At 38.0% G+C, this 22692-nt stretch overlaps 1 protein-coding gene across 2 annotated transcripts in view; it reads left to right on the top strand.

Annotated features, from left to right (window-relative positions):
* Nucleotides 1-22692, top strand: part of PRKN (parkin RBR E3 ubiquitin protein ligase) — a 710558-nt gene that overhangs the window by 320639 nt on the left and 367227 nt on the right. For both annotated transcript variants that reach the window (XM_030448441.1, XM_030448442.1), the window contains exon 5: nt 2372-2455. In XM_030448441.1, coding sequence (XP_030304301.1) covers nt 2372-2455 — 84 coding nt within the window. The remainder of the gene's footprint in view (nt 1-2371; nt 2456-22692) is intronic.

The raw sequence follows: 22692 nt of genomic DNA, 5'->3' as shown, positions 1-22692 counted from the left end.
ATTGTTATATAAAAAAGAAATTCTTGGAGAGGATGACTTTTAGTATGGAGGAACCTAGGAAATACCTACTAGAAGCCTTCTATGGAAATTATGATGCACACTTCATCTGTTGGTAGATGGAATTCAGTGTGGGTTAGTATGACTTTGATGTACACTAGGAAAATAAACCCAAATTTCATATATACATCAAAGATTTTAAGAGAACAATTACCTTCAGGAATGAGGTCTAGGAGCTATGATAAGTAATTCCACCAAAACACTGTTTCCATGCTTAGAAACTGTTAACAGAATAAATATAATTATTTAGGAAAGAATTAAAGAGCAAGTTCAGTGGTATCATCTTTCCATTCTTCAGTCCAGCATGTAAGTAATGTCCAGCATCCATATGAGGAATGGCAAGGTAGATGACTTTTCTTCCTGGAAAGTAAACTACTTGATATGTTTACTAGAGTTCTGCAGGATCTTTGATAGCATGGGGAAAAATAGATGAATGGGGGAACATCAAACAGAACTTTTATGTACAGAGTGGAAAACAAGAGAAATAGTAGAAAACATGATTCTTTTTACAACACCTGAAGGAGGCTCTGCTGTCCTTCCTGCAAAATCTCAAGAATACTGGAGCTTCCTAAGAGGTCAAAATTAACTGGAATAATTTCATGGCAAACTTTTTTTTTCTTAAGATTTTTTTTTTTCAGGGAAGCTTCTTTCTCATAGTTTCAAACCAAGTTTTACTACTATGCACTAACTACACTAAGCTGCAGCTATTTGTCTCCCAGAGAGTCAATTTTACCTGCAGTCAGTCCTGTGACTGCCTGCAATACAGCTTACATTTGTTCAAACTTTCTTTTTTTACCTATCTCTAGTGCCAGCACTTCAACTATGACAGTAGAGAGCAGAGCTCAGTAGAGACTAATCTGTTTCAGTCAACTTTTCTGCTAGGTTGTATCAATCTTTAATAGCCATGATTCTCCTGTTAAGCTTGCTATTTTAAATCTATCCCAGCTGTGTCCACACTATGAGAAAAAAAAAGGCTTGATACAGAAGTAAAAAAGAGATGGCTCTAGGTATAGTACTGGATGACTTTGTAGTCCAACTGTGTTTTAGTAAGGCACTAATTTCACTGATGCAGTTAAACCTTCACTGCCATAATTTGTGAAGTTTTCTTGTTATTTCTGAGCAGTGACACTCTCCCAAGCACTGATTGATTAATCAAGCAGAAAAGATTTTAACTATGGATATCTTTTTAGTTGTCTATTTCTGATATATATATATGTATATATATATATATATATGTACTTATATATATATGGATATATGGATATCTGTACACTTCACATATTTTTCTCTGACTGATATTTAGTGTCCGTGAATTAAATATTAACTGGATTTGAGATTAATATTAGAATAAGAGACTTGTAATGTCATTTAATGTTTCGTGTGTTTTGGGAAATGTTTTTATAAATATCCCTATGTATGCCATGTATGTAAACATTCCTCTTTGATAGATCATCCTATTAATCACAGTATTTTGCAGTCATGAGATAATAATGATGACTTGCAGTCTTTTAATTCACTGTGTCTTTTGTTGTACACTTAAATTAACTGTTTGTATTCAGAAAGTCACAGCCAAGTTTGCTAAGGGTTTTCTATGAATTTTCTTTGTGTTTTGTTTTGGTGGTGTGTTTCTGTGTGGTTTTGTTTGTCTGGTTTTTGGTTATTTTGTTTTTTATTAGCAATGACTGATCAATCTTGAAATTAACACAAATGTACAGGAATCTACTGACAATTCTCACTCCACATATTCATTACAGTGTAATGAAGTTAAGTAACGATTTTATCTGGTGAAAAGAAGTGTAGTTTGTCTGCAGTAAACATCAAAATTCCCATTAACAGCCTTTTAAAATAGAAACAGATTTCAATAAAATTAAAGCTATTAAATAATTAAACATCAAAATACAGAAAAACTACTTAACCTAGACTTTGTGTTCCACTTCTCTCTTTCTAATTGTCTATTCTACTTCTAACTCTTGTGGTTTTTCCCTTTTCCAGCTGTGTGCCCAGGTATAGTGGTGAACTCAAATATGTCTTTGTATCTTTTTAATCATAGTTAAGTCACTCCCTGTCTTAAGCTGAGCAAAGGTATTTCCTGTTTAGAGCACTGACCTCAGTATGGGAGGGTCTGCATGTCCTGCCAGTAACTGAGCTTGACTGATGAATTTTGTCATAATCTGATTGGACTTTTTCAGCATAAATGTGATAACTCTCTAGCAAGAGTCTAAAATGGGGGTAGGAAGAGAGGCACCAAATCCAGCTTTGTTGTGTTTACTAATTAAGTAGATGAAAACCTTTATGTTTTGGTTTTGTTTTGAAGGGTCCATCTTGTTGGGATGATGTGCTGGTTTCCAATCGAATGAGAGGTGTTTGCCAGTCCCAAAGATGCAATGGAAACATAGCGGTAAGATTTTGGCATATTTCTTCAATTATTGTGACACTTGTAAGAATTAACTGTAGCCATTTTAACCATATAAGAGGTGCAGAAATGAAGGTAAATTGAGAATTATTGTATAATTGAGATAAGCTGTTGAGCATCAGATAATTTATCTCCAATGATTAGTGAAAGGAAGGAACTAGGTCTGTTGATGCTTAGAGTGAAGGAGGAAATCACTTGGTCGTCTTTTTTTTGCTTAAGTCTCAGATATTCAAGTATGCATACATTATATGTAGAATGTAATACTTAAATGTTTGTCAGTGTTTATTTTATAGTGTATATATCGGTGCCCTGAAAGCTTGAAATTTCTATGTTTTCCTGCAAATCAGATTTTCAGGCTTGGTCCCCAGAAGCAGAATCTTCAGTGTTAATTACTTTACAGTCTGTTCTCCCCACACACTCACCTTTGCTGTTCTCTTTAAGTATTTCTCAAAGTGACATCAATGAAAAGTCTGAGTAAGAAGCAGCATAGACATCTCAAGTTCTTAAAAATGAAGAATTTTCTAGAACATTTTTATGCATACTTTGTTTTTTCATGCTAGTATCTGCTCAAGACTTGTAACGAGTCTTAGAGGTACTTCCTCTTCAGGGAAAAAGGCTTAATCTGAGGTGTTTCTTCTGGACACAAGTTTTTAAGACAAACACAAGCTGTACATATGAGAGGATTCTATCAAAAATCACTAGACAGGGACAACTCAAGTGCCTTTTTTGAGCATTCACCTGGTCTGGTGTTGTCATCTTGTTTTCTCCCCAGTTGTGAAGTGCCACAGCCATGAGGACACATAGGTGTCTCCTGCTTGGCCACAGATAAGTATCTCCTGACATGTCCTGACACTGCTTTAGCTTTAGACACCATAGGGTGTCTTAACACATGGGATTTATGTCCATCTACATGCACAGCCAACAGGAACTGAGGCCTTGCAGCTTTTGGGCTGCTGTTTCTCAGCAAGCTCCTTGTAGCAGTGGCTTAACCATTCCCTCTAATGTGGAAGGTACTAGATACTGATACACTGCTCTCAGCAGTGTGAGCTGTTAGAGTGTAAATGAAAGCCCCACTTTTGCTCTGGGCAGACTGCCTGTAGTCTTGCTTGTTGTTACACTTCAGGAATTACTCTAGTTGTAAGAGGGTTGGGTGACTTCTTTTGCTGCCTGTTGTCTCTACTGCCACTGAGGAGAAGTCCTTGGGTATCCCCTTCTTTTTGTAAAGAAGATGTATGAAAATGAGGAAGATAAAACTTGCTTTTGACAAGGACAGGAGTCTCGTTGGGAGGTATTCCTCTTGAGCCTTAATATGCAGAATCATATCCTCAAAGTTCTCAGTCTTGTCACCTGTCTGGATTCACTGAACAGCTGACTGACCTGCAGCTACCAACTTAAGAGCTTTTGTAATCCAGTCTGTCTGTGAAAGCAGTGCCAATATAATGCCACTTTTGGCAACCCTGCCTCCTGAACAACAAACCACTGAATTCTTTTTTTTTTTTCTTTCTTTTTTGCAGAAAACAGAACAGCATTTTTTTCACATAGCTTTGTGAGAAAACAGTACTGATCATAAACCTAAAATTTTTTAAATGGCTGATAATGTTATAAAGAATCAATACCCAGTTAACTAAGTTCTGTGACTCCGGTTGCTGTTTTCTTTTTCTTTAAAATAGGCAATATGCCTTTAACAGAGGTTTTGGGTGTTTTAAATTGGTGATGAACTTCGTGCCTGTATGACTTTCAGAAATATGCCCTATGTAAAGAGGAAAACAAGAGTTACAGTCTTTGGAAGATTGTCACATCTTATGGTTATGTATGCATTTGTGTATTGTGATGATAGAATTTTTGCAATTATTTTTTGTCCATCTTAAATAGCTCTACATGTTGCTTTATAGTGCTGGGTAATGAAGAAGCTTTGTGGCTGGTAGTTGTCATTTAGCAACAAATTGCAAATGCTGCTGTTTAAGTAAAGGGAAAAATAAAAAGATTCCTTCATTATGTCTTCCTCAAGACAACTGTTTTGCTTTAAATTGTTTTCCATTGGTTTCTGCTTCTCAAACACCCGTCTGAAAAACACCTTCAAGAGGCAGTATGTTTTTTTCCTGAAATATTAATTTGTATGTATTTTTATATAAAAAGTCCCTTGCCAGAAATTACAAGCTTTAATTCTTTTGGTTGCAAGTATAAAAAGAGTAACTGAAAAAATTAGAAAGAAATGGAACTAAAATGTCAATGTAGTTATATAAAATTTATGAATGATTGCCAGAGGTTATAACAAATATCTTAGTGATAAATGCACTGTGATTCAATATGTTTTCCAATGAGCTTACAGACATAAGATGGATCTGAAACTTTTGTATGCTTATTCAACAAACTAAACAGAGTTTAAATTTTCATACGATCTGCTGTGTGTACTTTATTTGTGATTCCAACTTCTTTTGAAGTATTTTCTGTAGCCTTATTGTTTTATTCCATGATGATGAGTAAAAGAAATGAAAGGTAGGTGTTGCAGCTGTAACATCTTAAAATATGACTGATTGCTTACTGAGAAAGTGGGAGAAATGGCATACTGGATATAAGCCCTCTGTGCTGTCTGGGGGACTTTCCCCCAGTTTTCTGTTTCTCTACTTTTTCATTTCAACTATAAGCTGTTACCTCACAGCCTGAGGTAGAATACTCTTGGGAACTGGTGTGCTCTATCCAGAAATACAAAAGCTTACACAGGTGAAAAAGGAGTCTAAATGAAGAATGTGGATTTTGAAATGGTAAGAAAGGTTGCTTTCAGAGTTTTAATGTTAGAGTACTGTATGAAGCAAAAGGAGAAGTCGTGTTGAGAAATGGTAGAAAAACAGATACTAAATGCTTGTGTGTTTTTTTTCATGTTAATTACAGTCTATCAGAAAGAATACATACTCTGAACTTCTTCAGCTCCAGAAGGATGAAGTTGGTGTCAACAACTGATGTTTCTGCAATTGTAGAACACTCAAATCACTTTCATAACAAACTTCAAGTATACTAGTTAGGAAACATAAGTTTATTTTACCTGGTGCACACTGACAGGTTTCAAATGAGAATCAAATTAGAGGCTTTCAAGATGCTTTGCAAGCCAGGGCTATAAACTAAATGAGGAAGAACCTTGCACTTTGGTAGTTGTCTCAAAAGTCTTTCAGCCAGAAGCACTGTCTGCAGGTGTGCAGGTAGATGCTTATTCTGGAGAAATGATTGAATGCACCAGCAGTGCTCCAGGCTCTAGGTTTTCAAATGTATTTGTTTGCTTTTCGTCTAACTTCTTTTTATTGTAATTCTCTATGTTTTTTGTAAAGGGCAACCCAAAGGCTATGGAAAGAGTCATGGCTCTCTGAAATTCCAGATAGTGCTCTCACACGAGCTTTATTTCGTTGCAGGTTGAATAAGTTGAACTGTTTTTTTGTGACTTAGCTGGATAGCCAAAGGTTACTTTGTTCAATGAAGAGCAGCACCATAGTTCAAGTTTTACAGACCCATAAAAGTGTATGAAGCCTTTACTGATAGGTGAGAATTGAGGTTAATTAGTAAGTGAGTTATAAACTGCTCTTTATGTCCTGAAGAAATCTTACCTGTACCTCTGGGGCCCTTCTTGTGTCATGTCTGAATGTTATCAGAAAGCTTGTTGTAGACAAAGGGAGACAGAATTTTGTACTATGGATAAAGAGCTCTTTTTTTTTTCTCTCCAGCATGAAGAGAAAGATGTGCCACAAAATAGTGATGAACTGAAGTATTTGTTTCTCATGTTATTACTGGCTTCTCTTTTTATTAATTTTTTTTATTTAAAATTATTTTTCCCCCTATCTATATTTTAATGCTTTATTTATTTATTTAATCTCATTTATTTTATTTTGAAATAATAGGATTCATTAAGGGAGGAAAATGCTTATCTTCATTTTTGTCAGCCAGAGTATTCTTAGACTAGAAACATTCCCAACAGAAGAGGAAAGATGACTGCCATGCTTAAAGAAAAGAGTGTAATGACCAAGCTCCTACTCTCATTTAATAAGACAGAAATGAACATACACTTTTCATGAACTCAGTTCTCCTATTCAGTGCAAAGATGGTCCAGTGTTGTGTTTGAAGTAATAAATAAAAATTTTCCAATATTGGAAGATTATATATTTCAGTATTTCTGTTTTTAAGATTTTTCAGATTATCTTAGAATTGTTTTGTGTATTTATTGTGTCCGAATCAATGACTAAATTGTGATAGTGAGATCACAGTAAATTTTACAAGAAGATAAAAATAATTTTAAAAAAGCTTTGCAAACTATAGTATCAGTGATGCAGAATTTATAATAAGTTGCAAGTACCATTAAGTACTTTAAATTACTTAAATTAAAATGACAGTGCTGCTTTTCTTGGAGCACTGTAAATAATGAGTTCCTGTAACTCAGGGAAATGGACAGAAGCTATTTCTGGACCAGTTGTAGGCTTGAGTGAATGCTATTCAAGATGGTTTTGGTTTGGGTTTTCTTTCAGTGTAATGCTAATAATTGGAATATATGCTTTTTGGTTAATAAATACAGCTGTGGTGTGTAGCTGAACATAAATTATAGATACTGTACCTACAAAGAAATTTTAGCTGCTATTCTGTTGAGGGTCTGATATTCCTCCTGGTTCTGGTTTTTTTTGTTTCTTTTGTTTATTTGGCTGGTTGGTTTAGGGCTTTTTTTGTTGGTTTTTGAGTTGAGGTTTTTTTGTTGTTGTTTTTTGTTTGGGTTTTTTGTAGGGGGGTGGGTTTTTTCTTTTCTTTTTTATTGGAGGGGGGCTGGTGGTGCCAAGGAGTATTTTTTAATAGGATTTTGATGGATTCAGGTTTACAAGCAATCTGAATGCATTTTATACTAAACTCTATTCAATCACTAAATACCTTTCCTTATTCAAATAAAATATTATGGAGGAAGCGTTCTTATTAAACTCTGAGTTACATTTGTCTCTAAAATACTTAACATTTTCTTTTATTATGCAATGAAGTGACTTTCTGATTGTGAAGAGGGATTTTCTACTCCCATGTACACAAATGCTATTAGACTTTCTTTTTCCTCGTAGGCTGCTACTATTCAATAATCAAGACCCCCAGAAATAATATGGCTTTTTTTCATAGGTAGGCTGAGACAGAACTGTAACAGCACTGTAACCACTGAAGTGGTGATTTCATAGGAATCTGTTCCACGTCAGTCCTGCACTCCAGTGAATGTGTATCAGTTTCTATAGAGTGAATTGTTATGAACTTTAATGCTTTTTCTGTAGGTTTCTAATATTCTGTATGTTACCAAGATTTTCTCTTGATATTCAGAAACAGTTTCTGTAGACTTCAAAATCTCAGACAATAGTTGAACAGTTACTGGTCAGATATGGCTTAAGTCATTGTGAATAAGGAAGCATGAAAATTATTTTAATGGAAATATAAATGCAATGTTATCCCAGTGTGATATGTCTGAGTACTGTTGCCTTGGACTTCTTATGCTTGATGAAGATTGTCTCAACTGTCCATTATCATGGTAACTTAATAGCCTTTTTATATATTTTTCCAGATTCCAAAGCATGCTAGGTTTCAAAAAAATACTTCTACAAGAAGCAACAGGACTTCTGTGAACTTACAGAAGTAATTATAAGTACTGTGTTGCCTTTAATATTGGGATGCCCTTCTAATCAAACTATATAGCAATCTACAGTGTAGAGAGCAAAGACTTGTTTTTACAGTTTGGTCACATACCTGGTTTTCCTCATTTTTTTAAAGTGATTGTTATATGGTCATTATACCTGATTTCTTATAGTCACACTCTACAGTAATACCAGTATTCCACTGTGTGTTTGGGACAAAAATTTTGCAATAGGAAGCATGCTATGTTTCTTCATTTTGGTCATAATAACCCCATGCAATTGTAAAGGCTTGGGTAATTGTGGCTGGAAAGCTACCAGGCAGAAAAGGACCTGGAGGTACTGATATGAGCCAGCAGCAGAGTGTGTCCAAGAGGCCAAGAAGGCCACCAGCATCCTGGCTTCTATCAGAAATAGTGTGGCCAGAAGGAGAAGTGATTGTTCACCTGTACTCGGTATTGGTGAGGCCACACCTTGAGTACTGTGTGTTCAGCCCCTCACTACAAGAAAGGTATTGAGTTGCTGGGGTGAGTTCAGAAAATGGCAACCAAGTTGGTGGAGAGTGTGGAGAAGAAGTCTTTATGAAGTGAGGCTGAGGGTATTGTTTAGTTTGGAGGTGGCTGATGGTAGACCACATTGCTCTCTACAACTACCTTGAGGGTTGTAGGGAGGTGGGTGTTGGGCTCTTCCCTCAAGTAACAATCATCATCGTCATCATCATGGCTTGGCTTTGTGAATTAAGGTTTCAGAAGGGCTCTCCCCACGCTGATGCCTGAAAAGGCCAATGTGGGACAGGCAGTGGGGCTGCAAAAGGCACAACAGAAAGTCTCCTGTGAGGGAACAGGCATGACACAGCTCTTTCTGTGCTGCCTTTTCTCCTCCAGACTGATTCTACTTGTGTTCCCAAAGGAGGCAGCAGCCTTATGGATGGTGTTTCCATGTCTCCCCACCGGAGGCTGGAGAGGACACTGCTGGCAGTCAGTATGGCCAAAGCTGAGGGTTTGTTTCAGGGAGTCCCTGTATCTCTTCTTTGGGGCTCTTCTGTTGCAGCAGCTGGTGGCAAGTTCACCATAGAGCACAGTCTTAGGAGGTGGTGATCCTTCATCCTGGAGACGTGCCCTGCCCAGCACAGCTCCATCCTCAGTATCATGGCCTCGGTACTGGTGACCCCTGCCTGTTCAAGGACAGGGACATTGGTCACAGTGTCAGTCCAGTGGATGTTTAGGATTGTACAGAGGCAGCACTGATGTAAGTGTTCAAGGAGTTGCAAGTGGTGGTGGTAAATATGACAAGAGGAAATCGCCTGAAGTTGCACCAGGGGAGGCTTACAGTATATATAAGAAAGAATTTCTTTACTGAAAGAGTAATCAGGTGCTGGAATGGGCTGTCCAGGGAGGTGGTAGAGTCTCTGTCCCTGGATGTACTCAAAAACCATGTAGATGAGGCACTTAAATACATGCTCTAGTTAGCATGGTGATTTTTTTTGTTTTTTGGGTGGGTTGTTTTATTTGTTTGGTTGGTTTTTCGGGGTTTTTTTGAAGGAAGCTGACATTTGTACTCCGTGATCACAGAGGATCTCCTACTGTGACAATCCTGTGTTTCTGTAATTCATGATCTAATTTCTCATTATTTTTCCTATTCTTCCTGTGTGATTTGAACTTTTCAGTTATGTTGAAATTTTTGAAGATGTCATTAATATTTGTCCTTCTCCTGCATGTTTCTTGTCATTAGGTTTAGCTCTGAGGACAGCAATCTTATGTGATGTATTTATAGGAGGCCTGTATCATAAGGGATCTATGCTTATCTGGAATAAGCTGGACTAAGAAATCTAGGGAATAGTGTTCAGCTTGGGTCCTTTAAATATGCAGTTTACCAAATGCTTTTTCTTTCCAGAATCCAAAGCTGTTCTTTTCAAAGCTCTCTGTTCAGATGAAGAATGCTTCATTTTTTCATTTAATTTTGTTTTAATCAGCTCAGACCTCTGTTTCAGATGGGAACAGAAGTAAATCTGATAGCAGTTAAATTATCAAGAATCAAGTAGTAACTTTAATGATGTTATCAATATGTGAATATAGTGAAGAACTGTCATCTCATCATAGAAAGGCTCTGATACATTGCTATGTTATTTCTTCATTCTTTATTTACAGTGATTCGAATTAGACATTAGGAAGAAATTCTTCAGTATGAGGGTTGTGAGACATTGGAATAGGTTGCCCAGGGTGGTGTGTCCACTGCCTGGAGATATACAAGGCCAGACTGCATGGAGCTTTGAGCAACCTGGTCAAGTGGGAGGTGTCCCTGCCCATGACAGGGGGCTTGGAACTAGATCATCTTTAAGGTTCATTTTCAACCCAAACCGTTCTGTGATTCTGTGTGGTTGGTTACTTGTAAAAAAAAAAACATATCTGTCCTTGAAGCCATTAGAATATTTTCCATGTCATAATATTGCTATGAGTAATTTTTAAATGTCTGAGATGTTTCTTAATACCAAAAAACCTCTTAATTTTGCATTTCTTCTGTTTCATTGCTGTCCATGTTAGTTTGCTTTATGCTTTAAAAAAAATTACAGTAAAGCAGTGATCGTGGTAGAATGTGTCCTTTAAAATACCAGATGAGAAGTCTTGTAACACAACCTGTGAAGTAAGATTGACAGTGTCTTTATCAAGACTTGAGAGGAGAATTACTTAAATTTATACAAGGCAGGTTTCAGAGAACTCTTCAGTTACTGGATACTCTGAAAATGTTGCTCTTGTTATTAAGGAACTGGCATATTCTCTTGAGCCAAGTGGTATGGTAAGTAAATCTAGTGCAAATAAAAGGAATAAAGCATAAATGCAAGTTAAGTGCTAAGCAAACCAGTGCCCCCTGGTTTGTAGCTTTACTGTATTTGTCCTATTTTGTGATATAGGAAGGAGCCAGAACTAACAAGTAGGCAAAAAATTTCAGGGAAATTTCTCACTTAAATGCTCTTCCATTCAGAAACCTATCCATTCACCAAATGGATTAGATTGCTCTGTTTTAATCACTAAGTAGTCCTGTCAAATGCACCTTGTTCTTTGGCATGATTTCTATGTCCACAGTGAATGTGAGAATCATTCTCAACACCCCCAGTTAAGTTTCTTTCTCTTCAATGAAAAAAAGAGTTTCTAATTTGTTTGTGAGGAGTATCTTTAAAGCTAATTAGTTAAGCAGAACAATAGTCAAAGTCAATCCAAAGTCAATTTCTTGACCTTAATTTCCCTAGAAAAACATGAGTCCATATTAATGATTGAAACAATCAACACATTACAGTATATTAAGACAAATCTTGTGGTGTTGTTAAATGTCATCCTTAAAATGTTTGGAAGCATTTCGATCAGTCACAGTAGCATATTTATCATTCTCATATCACATCTTTAGTAATTTAAATGCAAGCCTGTACACATTGCCTTGAGCTATTCTATTATTGATGTGAACTCTACAAGCAACTATTAGCAGGCATCAGCTTTGATCCTCCAAAAAACCTTCATAGACATGTTAGCACTTGTTTTGCTTTCTTTCCACATACTCAAATATCTGTATTGTTTCATTTTTTCCCCTTTGTTTCCATGTTGAGCAGTTGTATCCCAAAGCATAATTTGTCAGAGCAAACTGATGTGTGCTAGCATTTTTGGATCTTCTCAGGTCCTGTGGAATCCACAGCTACTGAGGTACAAAATATGAAGCCTAGAAGACACACTAAGGAAATCTTTTATACCACAGAAACTTCATCTTATTTAATTGTCATGTGTGTGGGAAAGTGGCCCATAGATATGAAAGCAGAAGCAACATTATGATTATTCACCTAACCTTGTGTAACATGAGTTATGATCATTTCCTGAAATTATTTTTGAATGAGAGTGTATAATTCAGGAAAACAGACTTCCTTGACTTAAAAAAGCCAGGGGTGAATTGAAGAAACAAACAGAAAAGCCCCACTTGATTTACATGGTTAATTAATTACCTTGCCTGTTCAAAATGTGCTCTATTTCTAATACAATTTTAATATATTAAAATAGCTTCAGCTTGTCTAGCTTCTACCTACTGTCTTTTATTATCAAGAGCTCTCTTTCTTCATATTGGTTCATCTCTTATTTTTTCCTTGAAATTTCAGAGAGATAGTTAATAATCTCATTTTCCAGTCCTTAATTTGCTCAGTTATCTGTTGCATTCTTGCCAGTTTCCATAAATTTCATGCAGCAGAAATAGGTACAATATGAGCACTGATGCCAGCAATGTCAACCACTGAAGTGATACAGGCTGCTTACTTATGCTGATACCCAGCAGTTTGTCTAGACAATTGAACCATAATGCCATTGTGAGGATTTGAGCTCAGCTGATCAACCTCTCAAAACCTGAGTTATTTCAAATTACTGCCTCCCTGGACGGAGTCCTTTCTCCTATGTGCATGGCTCTAACTTCTAAAGGTGTGACAATTTGTGGCTGTATTAAAATGCATAAGATACGTTTGATTGCAGCTGAGTGAGCTGTTGACATGGTTTTGTCTGTGACTTTTACTTCTCATTATTTTCCACTCCCTCAGATTTTGTGCCAGCTGAAAAATTTGAGTAATTACTTTATGCTTTTTTTCCAGATCATTACAAACATTTCGAATAACATAGGGCTGGGAGATGTTCACTGCGAGACCGATGTGAGAAATTGACATTGATGGTTCACTGTGGGAAACTGCATTTTGAAAAGTATCAGTTAAATCCATCTAACACTGATTTTATTTTCTTAATCAAAATGTCAGTGCTGTATCAGATGCCACACACAAATCGAGGTAGATTGCAACATTGCTATTATGCTGTTCCACTGAATTTGTAATCTCAAATGTTAGGTTACTTTGATAGGCCCTAGTTACCATAAATTTTTGTTGACTGACATTAATTACATATCTCCCTTTCATTAATAAATTACCATATTGGCCACTTACTCTATCCAGGGCTGGTGTCAGGCTTACATGTCTATAATTACCTGGATTACCACATAAGAGATGCCTTAAACTATGGCATGATGTGACTCAGTTCCTGTAAAGCTCTATATTTTAAATCATCTCTAAATATGAGTGGGTTTGTTTTGTTTTGTCACCAGTGCATTTTCTGAGGAAGAGCAAAGAGAGAGAACAGCACTGAAAACAGCACCTGTTAGACTTCAGAGTAATCTACAAAAGTACTATGATTTTTGCTAGGAATTTGAACAGATATACTTTAATAGCAATTACAGATCAAAATTTCTTGATTCAAACACATGATTAACAAAGAGAGAAACAAGGCAGTTAGCTTTTCTTAGTATTCAAAGATCTTGAATGTGTTTTGGAGTTTTTATTATTTTAAATCTGTTTCTTCTCATTTACTTCTTTAGTAAACTACAATTAGATTTTTTTTTTTAATGGGTATTCTCAAAGTAACCTATTCTGGAGCAGTTCAATTTTCCTTAATAAAGAAATTATATTATTCCATATTTCAGTGCAAAAAAATCATTGTTGAAAAACTGAATTATAAAAGAACTAATTCTACACAAGGACAAAAAAGATAAATTATTCATTTTGTAAATATAAAATAAAGCTTTTAACATTAAGACCTATTCTCAATTAATTTAAAAAATTTAAATTCAACCACTCTTTCCCAGTGTAGAAATACAGTATTTCCACAGTATATTGGACATTTTTAATGGGCCACAGATGGTGTCTGCATCAAAATCTACTACCAGCAAACAGAATAAGTATCATTTAGGACAGTTGATTATCTATTAAATTATTTTTTTTCCTTTTGGACATTTTTTTTTCCTTTTGACTGTTTCTTTAAGATTTTTTTAAAGTGAGGGCTTTTTGGCACTATAAAAATCCTAAAACTTAAATCAAGTCAAGTCTTTGGAACTGTTTGTCACCTTTTCCATCTCACCAGGTAGAGTTGTTAATAGGCTTCATGTGCTGAAGTTTGCGTAGATGTTATAGCAAACCCAGAGGGCCTCAGTCATTTGTGCTGTGTTGAATGAACTTGGGAAGTTTATCTCATCATGCATCTATTGCTACCACCATTCCTATTTACATGTGGGGAAATATGACAATCTTGTAAAAATATGCTGAAGATTAAAATGCTTTATTCAAAAGAATCCTCTGCTCTTTGATATCCTTAATTGTTAACATTGCCACTGAAAGAAAAGAGAAAAAAAAAAACGAATTGCTGCTCATTTTTTTTTTTTCTATCTGTGGTTCCAGAAAACCTTATCTTGAAATCATGAACATTCAGAAAAGGTTTTTGTTTTATCCTGTCTTATATGAGCAATTACTTTGCATGGTTGTGTTCAGTCGCTAGGATTTCCTGGTCAGTCCAAATCACCTGTTAAACAGTCATTTTGAACAAAATTTCACATTTCCCTCAATGCTGGGGTTCTTGAAGTTCTTCAGATAGTATAAATGCTTCATCATTTGATGAGAGACAGTGTCCTGTGAGTTGAAGATCTGTCCTGTAACAGGTATCAGTGAGTTCTGGCATGACTGATACATCAGTGGATGAACAAGGAACTCCTGGACATAATTAGGGGTAAAAACAAAGTTTACAGAGTGTGGAAGCAAGGACAGAAATCCTGGGAGAAGTACAGAGAAGCAAGAGATCAGGTTAGGAAAGCGAAAACACAGGGAAAACTGCATCTGTCAGGTGGGATTAAGGGCAACAAGAAAAAGTTTCATGGGTATCTCAGGGATAAGAGGAAGACAAAGGAAAACATGGGCCCACTCCAGGAGGAAATGGGAGACCTGGTGCGCCAAGGCATAGAGAAGTCCAAGGTAGTCAATGACTGCCTCGGTCTTCACCAGCAAGGACTCTGGTCACTCCCTTCAAGTTAAAGAAGCCAAAGGCAGGGACTGGGAAAAGGAAGATTTCCACCCCCACCCCCAACTGCAGATGAAGAGCAGGTTTGCGACCACCTAAAGAACCTGAAGGTTTAACAAGTCCATGGGACCTGATAGGATTTGCCCATGGTTTCCTGAAAGAACTGGCAAATGATGTTGCAAAGCTACTGTCCATCACATTTGAGAAGTCATGGTAGGCTGGTGAAGTACCTGCTGACTGGAAAAGGGGAAATACAACCCCTATTTTCAAAAATGAAAAAAAAAAGAAAACCCAAGGAACAGTAAAGGCTAGTCAGTCTCACCTCTGTGTCTGACAAGATCATGGAGCAGATACTTCTGAAGGCTTTGCTCAGGAATATGGATAACAAAGGGGTTATTGGTGACAGCAAACATGGCTTCATGAAGGGCAAGTCCTGCCTGGCTAATTTGGTGACCTTTTACAATGGGGTTTCAGCCTCAGTGGATGAAGGCAGAACAACAGATGTCATCTATCTGGACCTATGCAAAGCATTTAACACTGTCCTGCATGCCATTCTGATCTCTACACTGGAAAGATACAGGTTTGATGGATGGACCACTCACTGGATGAGAAACTGCCTGGATGGTCGCACCCAAAGAGTTGTGATCAGTGGCTCAGTGTCCAAATGGAGATGTGTGGTGTTCCTCAAGGGTCGGTCCTTGGACTGGTGCTGTTTAACATCTTTGTTGGTGACATGGACAGTGGAGTTGAATGCACCCTCAGCAAGTCTACTGATGACACCAAACTGTGTGGTGAAGTCAACACTGGAGGGAGGGGATGGCATCCAGAGGGACCTTGACAGGCTGGAGAAGGGGACTTATGCAAACTGAATGAAGCTCAACAAGGCCAAATGCAAAGTTCTGTACCTGGGTTAAGACAATTGTACACATGAATACAGGTGGGAGGAGAAAGGATTGAGAGAAGCGTTGAGAAGGACTTGGTGGTGGTGGTGGTGGACCAGAAGCTTAACATCAACCATCACTGCACTTGTAGCTCAGAAAGCCAACCATGTCCTGGGCTGCATCCAAGGGATCATAGCGAGCTGGTTGAAGGTGATTCTTCCCCTCTATTCTGTTCTTGTGAGCCCTCACCTGGAGTACTGTGTCCAGTTCTGGAGTCCCCAACGTAAGAAGGAAATAGAGCTCCTTGAATGTGTCCAGAGAGCCACTAAAATGGTCAGAGGCCAGGAGCACCTCCCCTGTGAGGAGTAGGCTCCAAGGTGAGGGAGTGAGATGCTGGAACAGGTTGCCCAGGGGAGTTGTGGCTGACCCCCCGTGGAAGTGTTCAAAGGCAGCTTGGGTGAGGCTTTGAGAAGCTTTATCTAGTGGGAGGTGTCTGTGCCCATGGCAGGAAGGCTGGATCTAAACTAGCATTAAGGTCCCTTCCAAGACATTCTATGATTATATTAAGAAATCATCAGCTTTTTTTTTCAAATGTTATGGTGCCCTTCATGTCACTGAAAAAGCAGTTAATGTTTTATGAATGGTAGTATTTATATCCTCCTTGAGCCTGTTGGTATGAAGGGTCTGATGTTATTGAAAGTGAGCAGAGCACAGCTTGTGTTCATCTGTCCAAATCTTAAATCATTTGCAGCTCCTGAATTAATTCCATTGACTGTGCTGAAGGTAGATAGTGTTTGCAAACCAAAATTGAATGTTAATGTATCTTTAATATTTTAAAGGATTTTACTTTTAGAAATGTCTGAAAAACATGCTGATGATACACTGCAGCAAGGAGTTCACTCTGTACCCATGCTGTGTTGGCTGTCATAACATAACATAAGATGATAAAATCCTTATTTTGGCCTTATACAGTGTCCTTTTCCAGTTATTGTGATGTTTAAAACAGTCACAAGGAAATTCCTCTTTGCAAGGTACATAATTAAACTGCAGAACTCACTACCATGATACGCTTTGGAAGTTATAATGGGTTCAAAAGTGATGAGTTAATGGAAGAAAAATCCATTGAGAACTCAGAAATATGAGGGCACTCCATGTGTTTTAGAGAGTATCTGAGCAACAAATTGTTGGAGATTAGAAACCTATTCTAGGCAATCACTATTTAGATTTATTCTCTGTGGTGGTTTTTGTTTTGGTTTTGTAGCACGTTCTAGGCATCTACTGTTAACTTCCTATCAGAGACAAGATATTCGGCTGAACTGACTGCTCTGTGATCTAGTCTGGTGAAATAATCATGTTATCAAAAGAGGTTTCTTAAGGAAGTCAGATATTAACAGGCTGGGATATAAAGGGTAAACATGGCCAGTGTATTTGTCACAATCTATATAGAGAGACTTAGATTTTTTTACTTTACATTGTGTGTGTGTGTCTTTACATGTATATCTATGTATTGAGCCTTAGGTACACCTAGCATGAATACAAAAGGAAGGATGAATCCAAATGTAGTGAACTGTTTTCTTATGCCAGGGAGGAATGTGGAAAGAATGTGTGACTCCCAATGGCACATTATTGCCATCAAGTACTGAGCCTAATAGTGAGAGAGCACTGTTAGAGTTACTCGTGGTTGTATATTGCCCAGTAAGTCATTTCCACATGTTTGGAGGTGACTACACTGTTTCGTGTATTTGATCTATTAGAGTTTTAGAAAACATGCAGTCATTCAGGGACATAAATTGGGAAGTCATAATTGAAACCTGAGTGAAATGCTATTATATTAAAATCATAAGAACTCAAGTTCTTATGTTCAAGAGTTCCCCAGTTCAGGAAGGATATCCCCAGTTCAGGAAGGATATCGAGGACCTGGAGCAGGTCCAAAGGAGGGCAACTAGGCTGGTGAAGGGACTCGAGCACAGACCCTATGAGGAGAGGCTGAGAGAGCTGGGGCTGTTCAGCCTGGAGAAGAGGAGGCTCAGGGGAGACCTCATCGCTCTCTACAACTACCTGAAAGGACGGTGTAGCCAGGTGGGGGTCAGTCTCTTTTCCCAGGCAACTCTGAGCAAGACAAGAGGGCACGGTCTTAAGTTGTGCCAGGGGAGGTTTAGGTTGGACATTAGAAAGAATTTCTTTACCAAGAGGGTGATCCGGCATTGGAATGGGCTGCCCAGGGAAGTAGTGGATTCTCCGTCCCTGGAGATATTTAAAAAGAGACTGGATGTGGCACTCAGTGCCATGGTCTAGCAACCGCAACGGTGGTAAAAGGGTTGGACTCGATGATCTCTGAGGTCCCTTCCAACCCACCCAATTCTATGATTCTATGATTCTAAGAAGATACAGTAGAGTCAGTTTCTAACATAGTGCTTACTCTGTCACTTCTTTCAAAGATCAGACTCTCATTTTCTTTCAAATTCAGCTTGTTTGATACATATTTTTGCATGCACTGTGGCAACGTGCCTAATGTATACAAGGACAGCTTTTTGTAATTCAATGACTTTCAGCAACACTTTAAGTGAATCTTTTGTTGCTCACTGCACGTGACATACAAACAACATGGCACTGTCTGCAGCTGCTGCAAATTCATTACAAGTGACTGAAACCTTGGATTTCTACTCAAGCATCTAACATGTTCTTGCAATAATTTATCAGCAATCAAACTAGATGAAGGTGATTTTGGTAGGGTATGGTATGGTTAGGTAGGTATCTTTCCCCAAATGACAGGCAGCATTTATATGGAAGAGCAAAATTTCTCCATTCACATCTGTCAAATAGTATTATTGTGTGTTTAATAACTGTCTCATTTTGAAGGCTTTTACACTGTGATACATTCTGTTAGATCTAAAAGCTGCTCTAGAATTTACCGTGGCATAGAATCTGTTTCGCATCTACAGGTTCCATGCTCAGTGTTCTGGTCTGAGATTTGACAATGTTTAAGGTATTGGGTTTTGATTAACAATTTTCTACTCTATTTCTGGTCCAGATTATTTCTAAGAGATCATGCCTGTAACTGATTTGAGATCAGTTTGTAAACTCTCTGATTTGTATCTTCTGTTTTTGTGTATGCAGATTATGGAAGAAGCTCATTTTTAAAAATTGAAACTAAAATTAAGATAATCACGCACTGTTTACAGGATGTGATGGTGTGAGATAATGTAGCCAGTGGAATAACCTGTAAACTGCTCTCACCAGGGGCTGCAGGATAATTCATATAGGAAATGCTGCTAAAAATCATGGGGTCTGTTTTTCATGGTTCGTGCTAATGTGATGGGTATTTCTTGAGTAATTGCTGTTAGAAATGCCTGGATCATCACAGCAGTATAGTTACATGGGGCCAGGCAGATGTGATTGTCCTCGGTATACAATGTGTATTTCTAGCTCAGAGAGGCCAGTTACAAGCAGTCCTGTTTTGAGTAAAGAAATTTTGAATAAAAAAATACATTTGATTATTTTCTGCCCTATTGGCTCAAATCAGGGAGATATTTAGACAATAGACTTTGCTTTAAGTATACAGTCTGCTAAAGTTAACACTTCTCTGTGCTGTAAGCCCAAAAGCTTTATGCTTCTAATATCCCAACAGGACATTAATTTGAATGCCTATTAATTAATTGTATAAATACATAAGAATAGCTTAGGGAAGCTCTTACAATGTCATTAGAAATACTCAATATTTCAACTTGTTCGCTGGGAGGTGCTTGGTCAAGTATTTCTTTTGCTTTGGCACAATGAATTGTTAGAAACATGTAATTAAAAAACCCACAAAACCTTAACCATTTGTTAAGGGCATGTTAGCCACAGACTGATTTTAACATGGTACATTGCAACAGTTCTGTATTCGGTTGGCATGGTAAGGTTGTAGTGTTGGGGGGAGGTACAGAGGTGGCTTATTTCAGAAGCTGCTTGAAGCTTTCACCATGTCCAGTAGACCTGATGTCAGCCTGCTCTTAGAAAGACCTGCTGCTGATCAAGGCCAAGCCCATCAGGGATGGTGGTAGTGCCTCTGGGATAGCATGTTTAAGCAGGAGGGTACAGGGCAGAAACTGCACAAAAGCAATTGCAGATGGGGAGAGGGGTGAGAATATGTGAGGGAAATAGCTCTGGAGATACAAGTCAGTGAAGGAGGTGCTCCAGGCACTCAGGCAAAGATTCCCTTGCAGGCTGTCCCTCTGTAACCCATGGAAGTTCATGGTTAAGCACATATCCAGCAGAAGCTCATTGAATACCTCACGCTGGAGCAGGTTGATGCCCTAACAAGACTGTGACCTCATGGGAAGTCTGCACTGGAGCAAATTCCTGGCAGGATCTATGGCCCTGTGAAAAGAGGAATCCATGCTGGAGCAGGTTTGCTGGTAGGACTTGTGACCCCATGGGGGACACACACATTGGAGCAGTCTGTTCCTGAAAGACTGCACCTCACAGAGGGTACCTGCGTTGGAGCAGCTCATGTGTAGCCTGTGGGAAGGACTCTGGAGAAGTTCATCTCCTGTGGGAGCAACCTCACACTGGAGCAGGGGAAGAGTGTTAGGAGTTGTTCCCCTGAGGAGGAAGGTACATCAGAGGCAACATGTGATAAACTGATTGAAACCTCCATTCTCCTTCCTGTGTCAGTTGAGGGAAGGATGTAGAGAATTTGGGAGGAAAGTTAAGCCCTGGAAGAAAAGAGGGGTGGGGGAGGAAAGTTTATTTATTTCTCGTTACTCTACTGTGATTTGATAGGCAGCAAATTCATTTTCTCCAAGTAATTAGTAAATGATCTCTCCCAGTCCTGATCTCAACCCACAAGCCTCTCATTTTTTTCTCTCCCCTGTCCAGTTGTAGAGGGGAGTGGAGTGACAGAGTGGCTTCAGTGGGCACCTGGCATCCAGCCAGAGTCAGCCCACCACAAGTTCTCTTTCGAAATCTTAGTGAAATCATGTGTCTCTGAATAATGCATCTGCTGTAATCCAGCATATCACAGTCACTCTCTGGGACTTCAGTAACTGTTTCTACTGTGGTATTTCAATGTATACGGGCAAATTAACTGCAGTTATGATTTGGTCTTAACAGCTAGACATGCTTAAACTGCTTCCAGGAGATGAGGAGGAAGCAAAAACTGAGTTTTGTCCATTTGATGCATAAAGCTGTTCCACACTTCAATTACTTTACCCCTGTAACATCAGAACTGAGAAAGGAGTATTCAGGTTGCATCAGTGGATTTTTTCTTTTGCTTTGAAGAAAATCCATGTACTTCTGGTGCCTATGTGGTAATTATTAAGAAAAAGCCTCTCTCTGAACCACCACTGTAATGTTGTCATTAGGCAAAGATGTAATCATGCATCTCTCATTATTTTTAGACAAAAATATAAGCCCCTCTATGAATTTGAGATTGTAAGGTAAAAAAAAAAATTAAAAATCTGCTGTAAAGGATGAGTTTTACATGTGTTAAAGGTGGCACTCACAGTCAGATTGTATTTCTGGAAGTGTTATCTTAAACATGGGTAGGAAATGGTGCATTGCTTTCAGGATCAGTAGCCTGTCAATAAGGATTTGCTGTGATAACTTAATTCTTGTAATTCACAGTTTTTGCTGTGCACCATGGAATATTTGTTTAGCTGGAATGTCATGAGAATCTTTCAGTTTATATTCTAGCTTGGAGAAATCTGAGCTAATATATTTCTGCAGCTTAAATAAACTTGTAATTAAAGTTTTCTGAGTAGCTGTAAAACCGATAACATATTCATTGAAAATATGTAGAAATAAATATGCAAAGTATATAGATAAGAGAAGAAGGATATTACAAAATATTAGGTCTGTATTACAGCCCCCCAGAAAACTAAACCAAACTGTAACCAATCCCAGGCTGAAAAAAATAAAGTGGCAAAATGAGAAGGCTAGAACCTTAAAAAAAAAAAAAAAAACCCAAACAAAAAGCAACTAAAACTCACAGCTGACATACATTAGTATAATACTTTCTGCTACATTTAAAAGTAACACTCTTTTCCCTGTTACCACTTATGTTTTGGTTTTATTTGGTAGACTGTAAAATTTTATGTGTGTCAGAAACTGAGTTAATTTTCAATGTATTTAACTAGCATCTTGGAATGTGCTTCATAAGGGCATGTTTCTCATTTTGTTATTTCGAAAGCTTCTGTGATTGGGAGAGGCTCAGAATAAACAGTGCAGGTTACCTAGGAAATGGCATATTGTAGCAAAAAAAAATTCTTAAAAAAACCCAACTAATTCTTGCATGAAGTGGTTTTCTGTGTTTAATTTTTACATGCTTGTAGGGAAGGTCAGATTCTTCTTAATGTGAGAATGGACTTGTTAGCTTTCAGATTTGAACCAGGGAGTTCCAGGTCATCTCTAAAATTTGAGTTAAAGGATGATTCAAATCCCTTGATGTATGAGAGTGACATAGTTGGAACTGCCTCTCAATTTCAACATTGTTGTGTTATATCTAGGATATCTTATCATCTGTGAATTTCTGTTCTCCCTGCTCATGTTCCTCAAGAGCAAGCAAATCACACACTGAAAAAACCCTGTGGTGTTACTGATCTGCCAGCCTTCAGCAAGGTGGAGGCACAGCCCACATCTTAATCCTGGCCCTACTTCTTGATAACAGTCAGTGGGGGGATCTGAAACAACATATGGTAGAAGGAGTATGTGCTTCTCTGGAATTAATTTCCATCAAGGACTGTCTTTTCATATAGGTAAAATGATTGCTGCTGTTTCATCTGCTCTGTGGAGGGAAGGATGCTTTACCTGCTGCATTGCCACAGAAGAGCACAACCACCGTTTGGGCTTATGACTGACGGGAGCTGTGTCTGTGGAGCAGT

This window comes from Calypte anna, chromosome 3 (genome assembly GCF_003957555.1).
Source record: "Calypte anna isolate BGI_N300 chromosome 3, bCalAnn1_v1.p, whole genome shotgun sequence".
NCBI lineage: Eukaryota > Metazoa > Chordata > Aves > Apodiformes > Trochilidae > Calypte > Calypte anna.
This window is presented reverse-complemented; position numbering and strand designations above follow the sequence as displayed.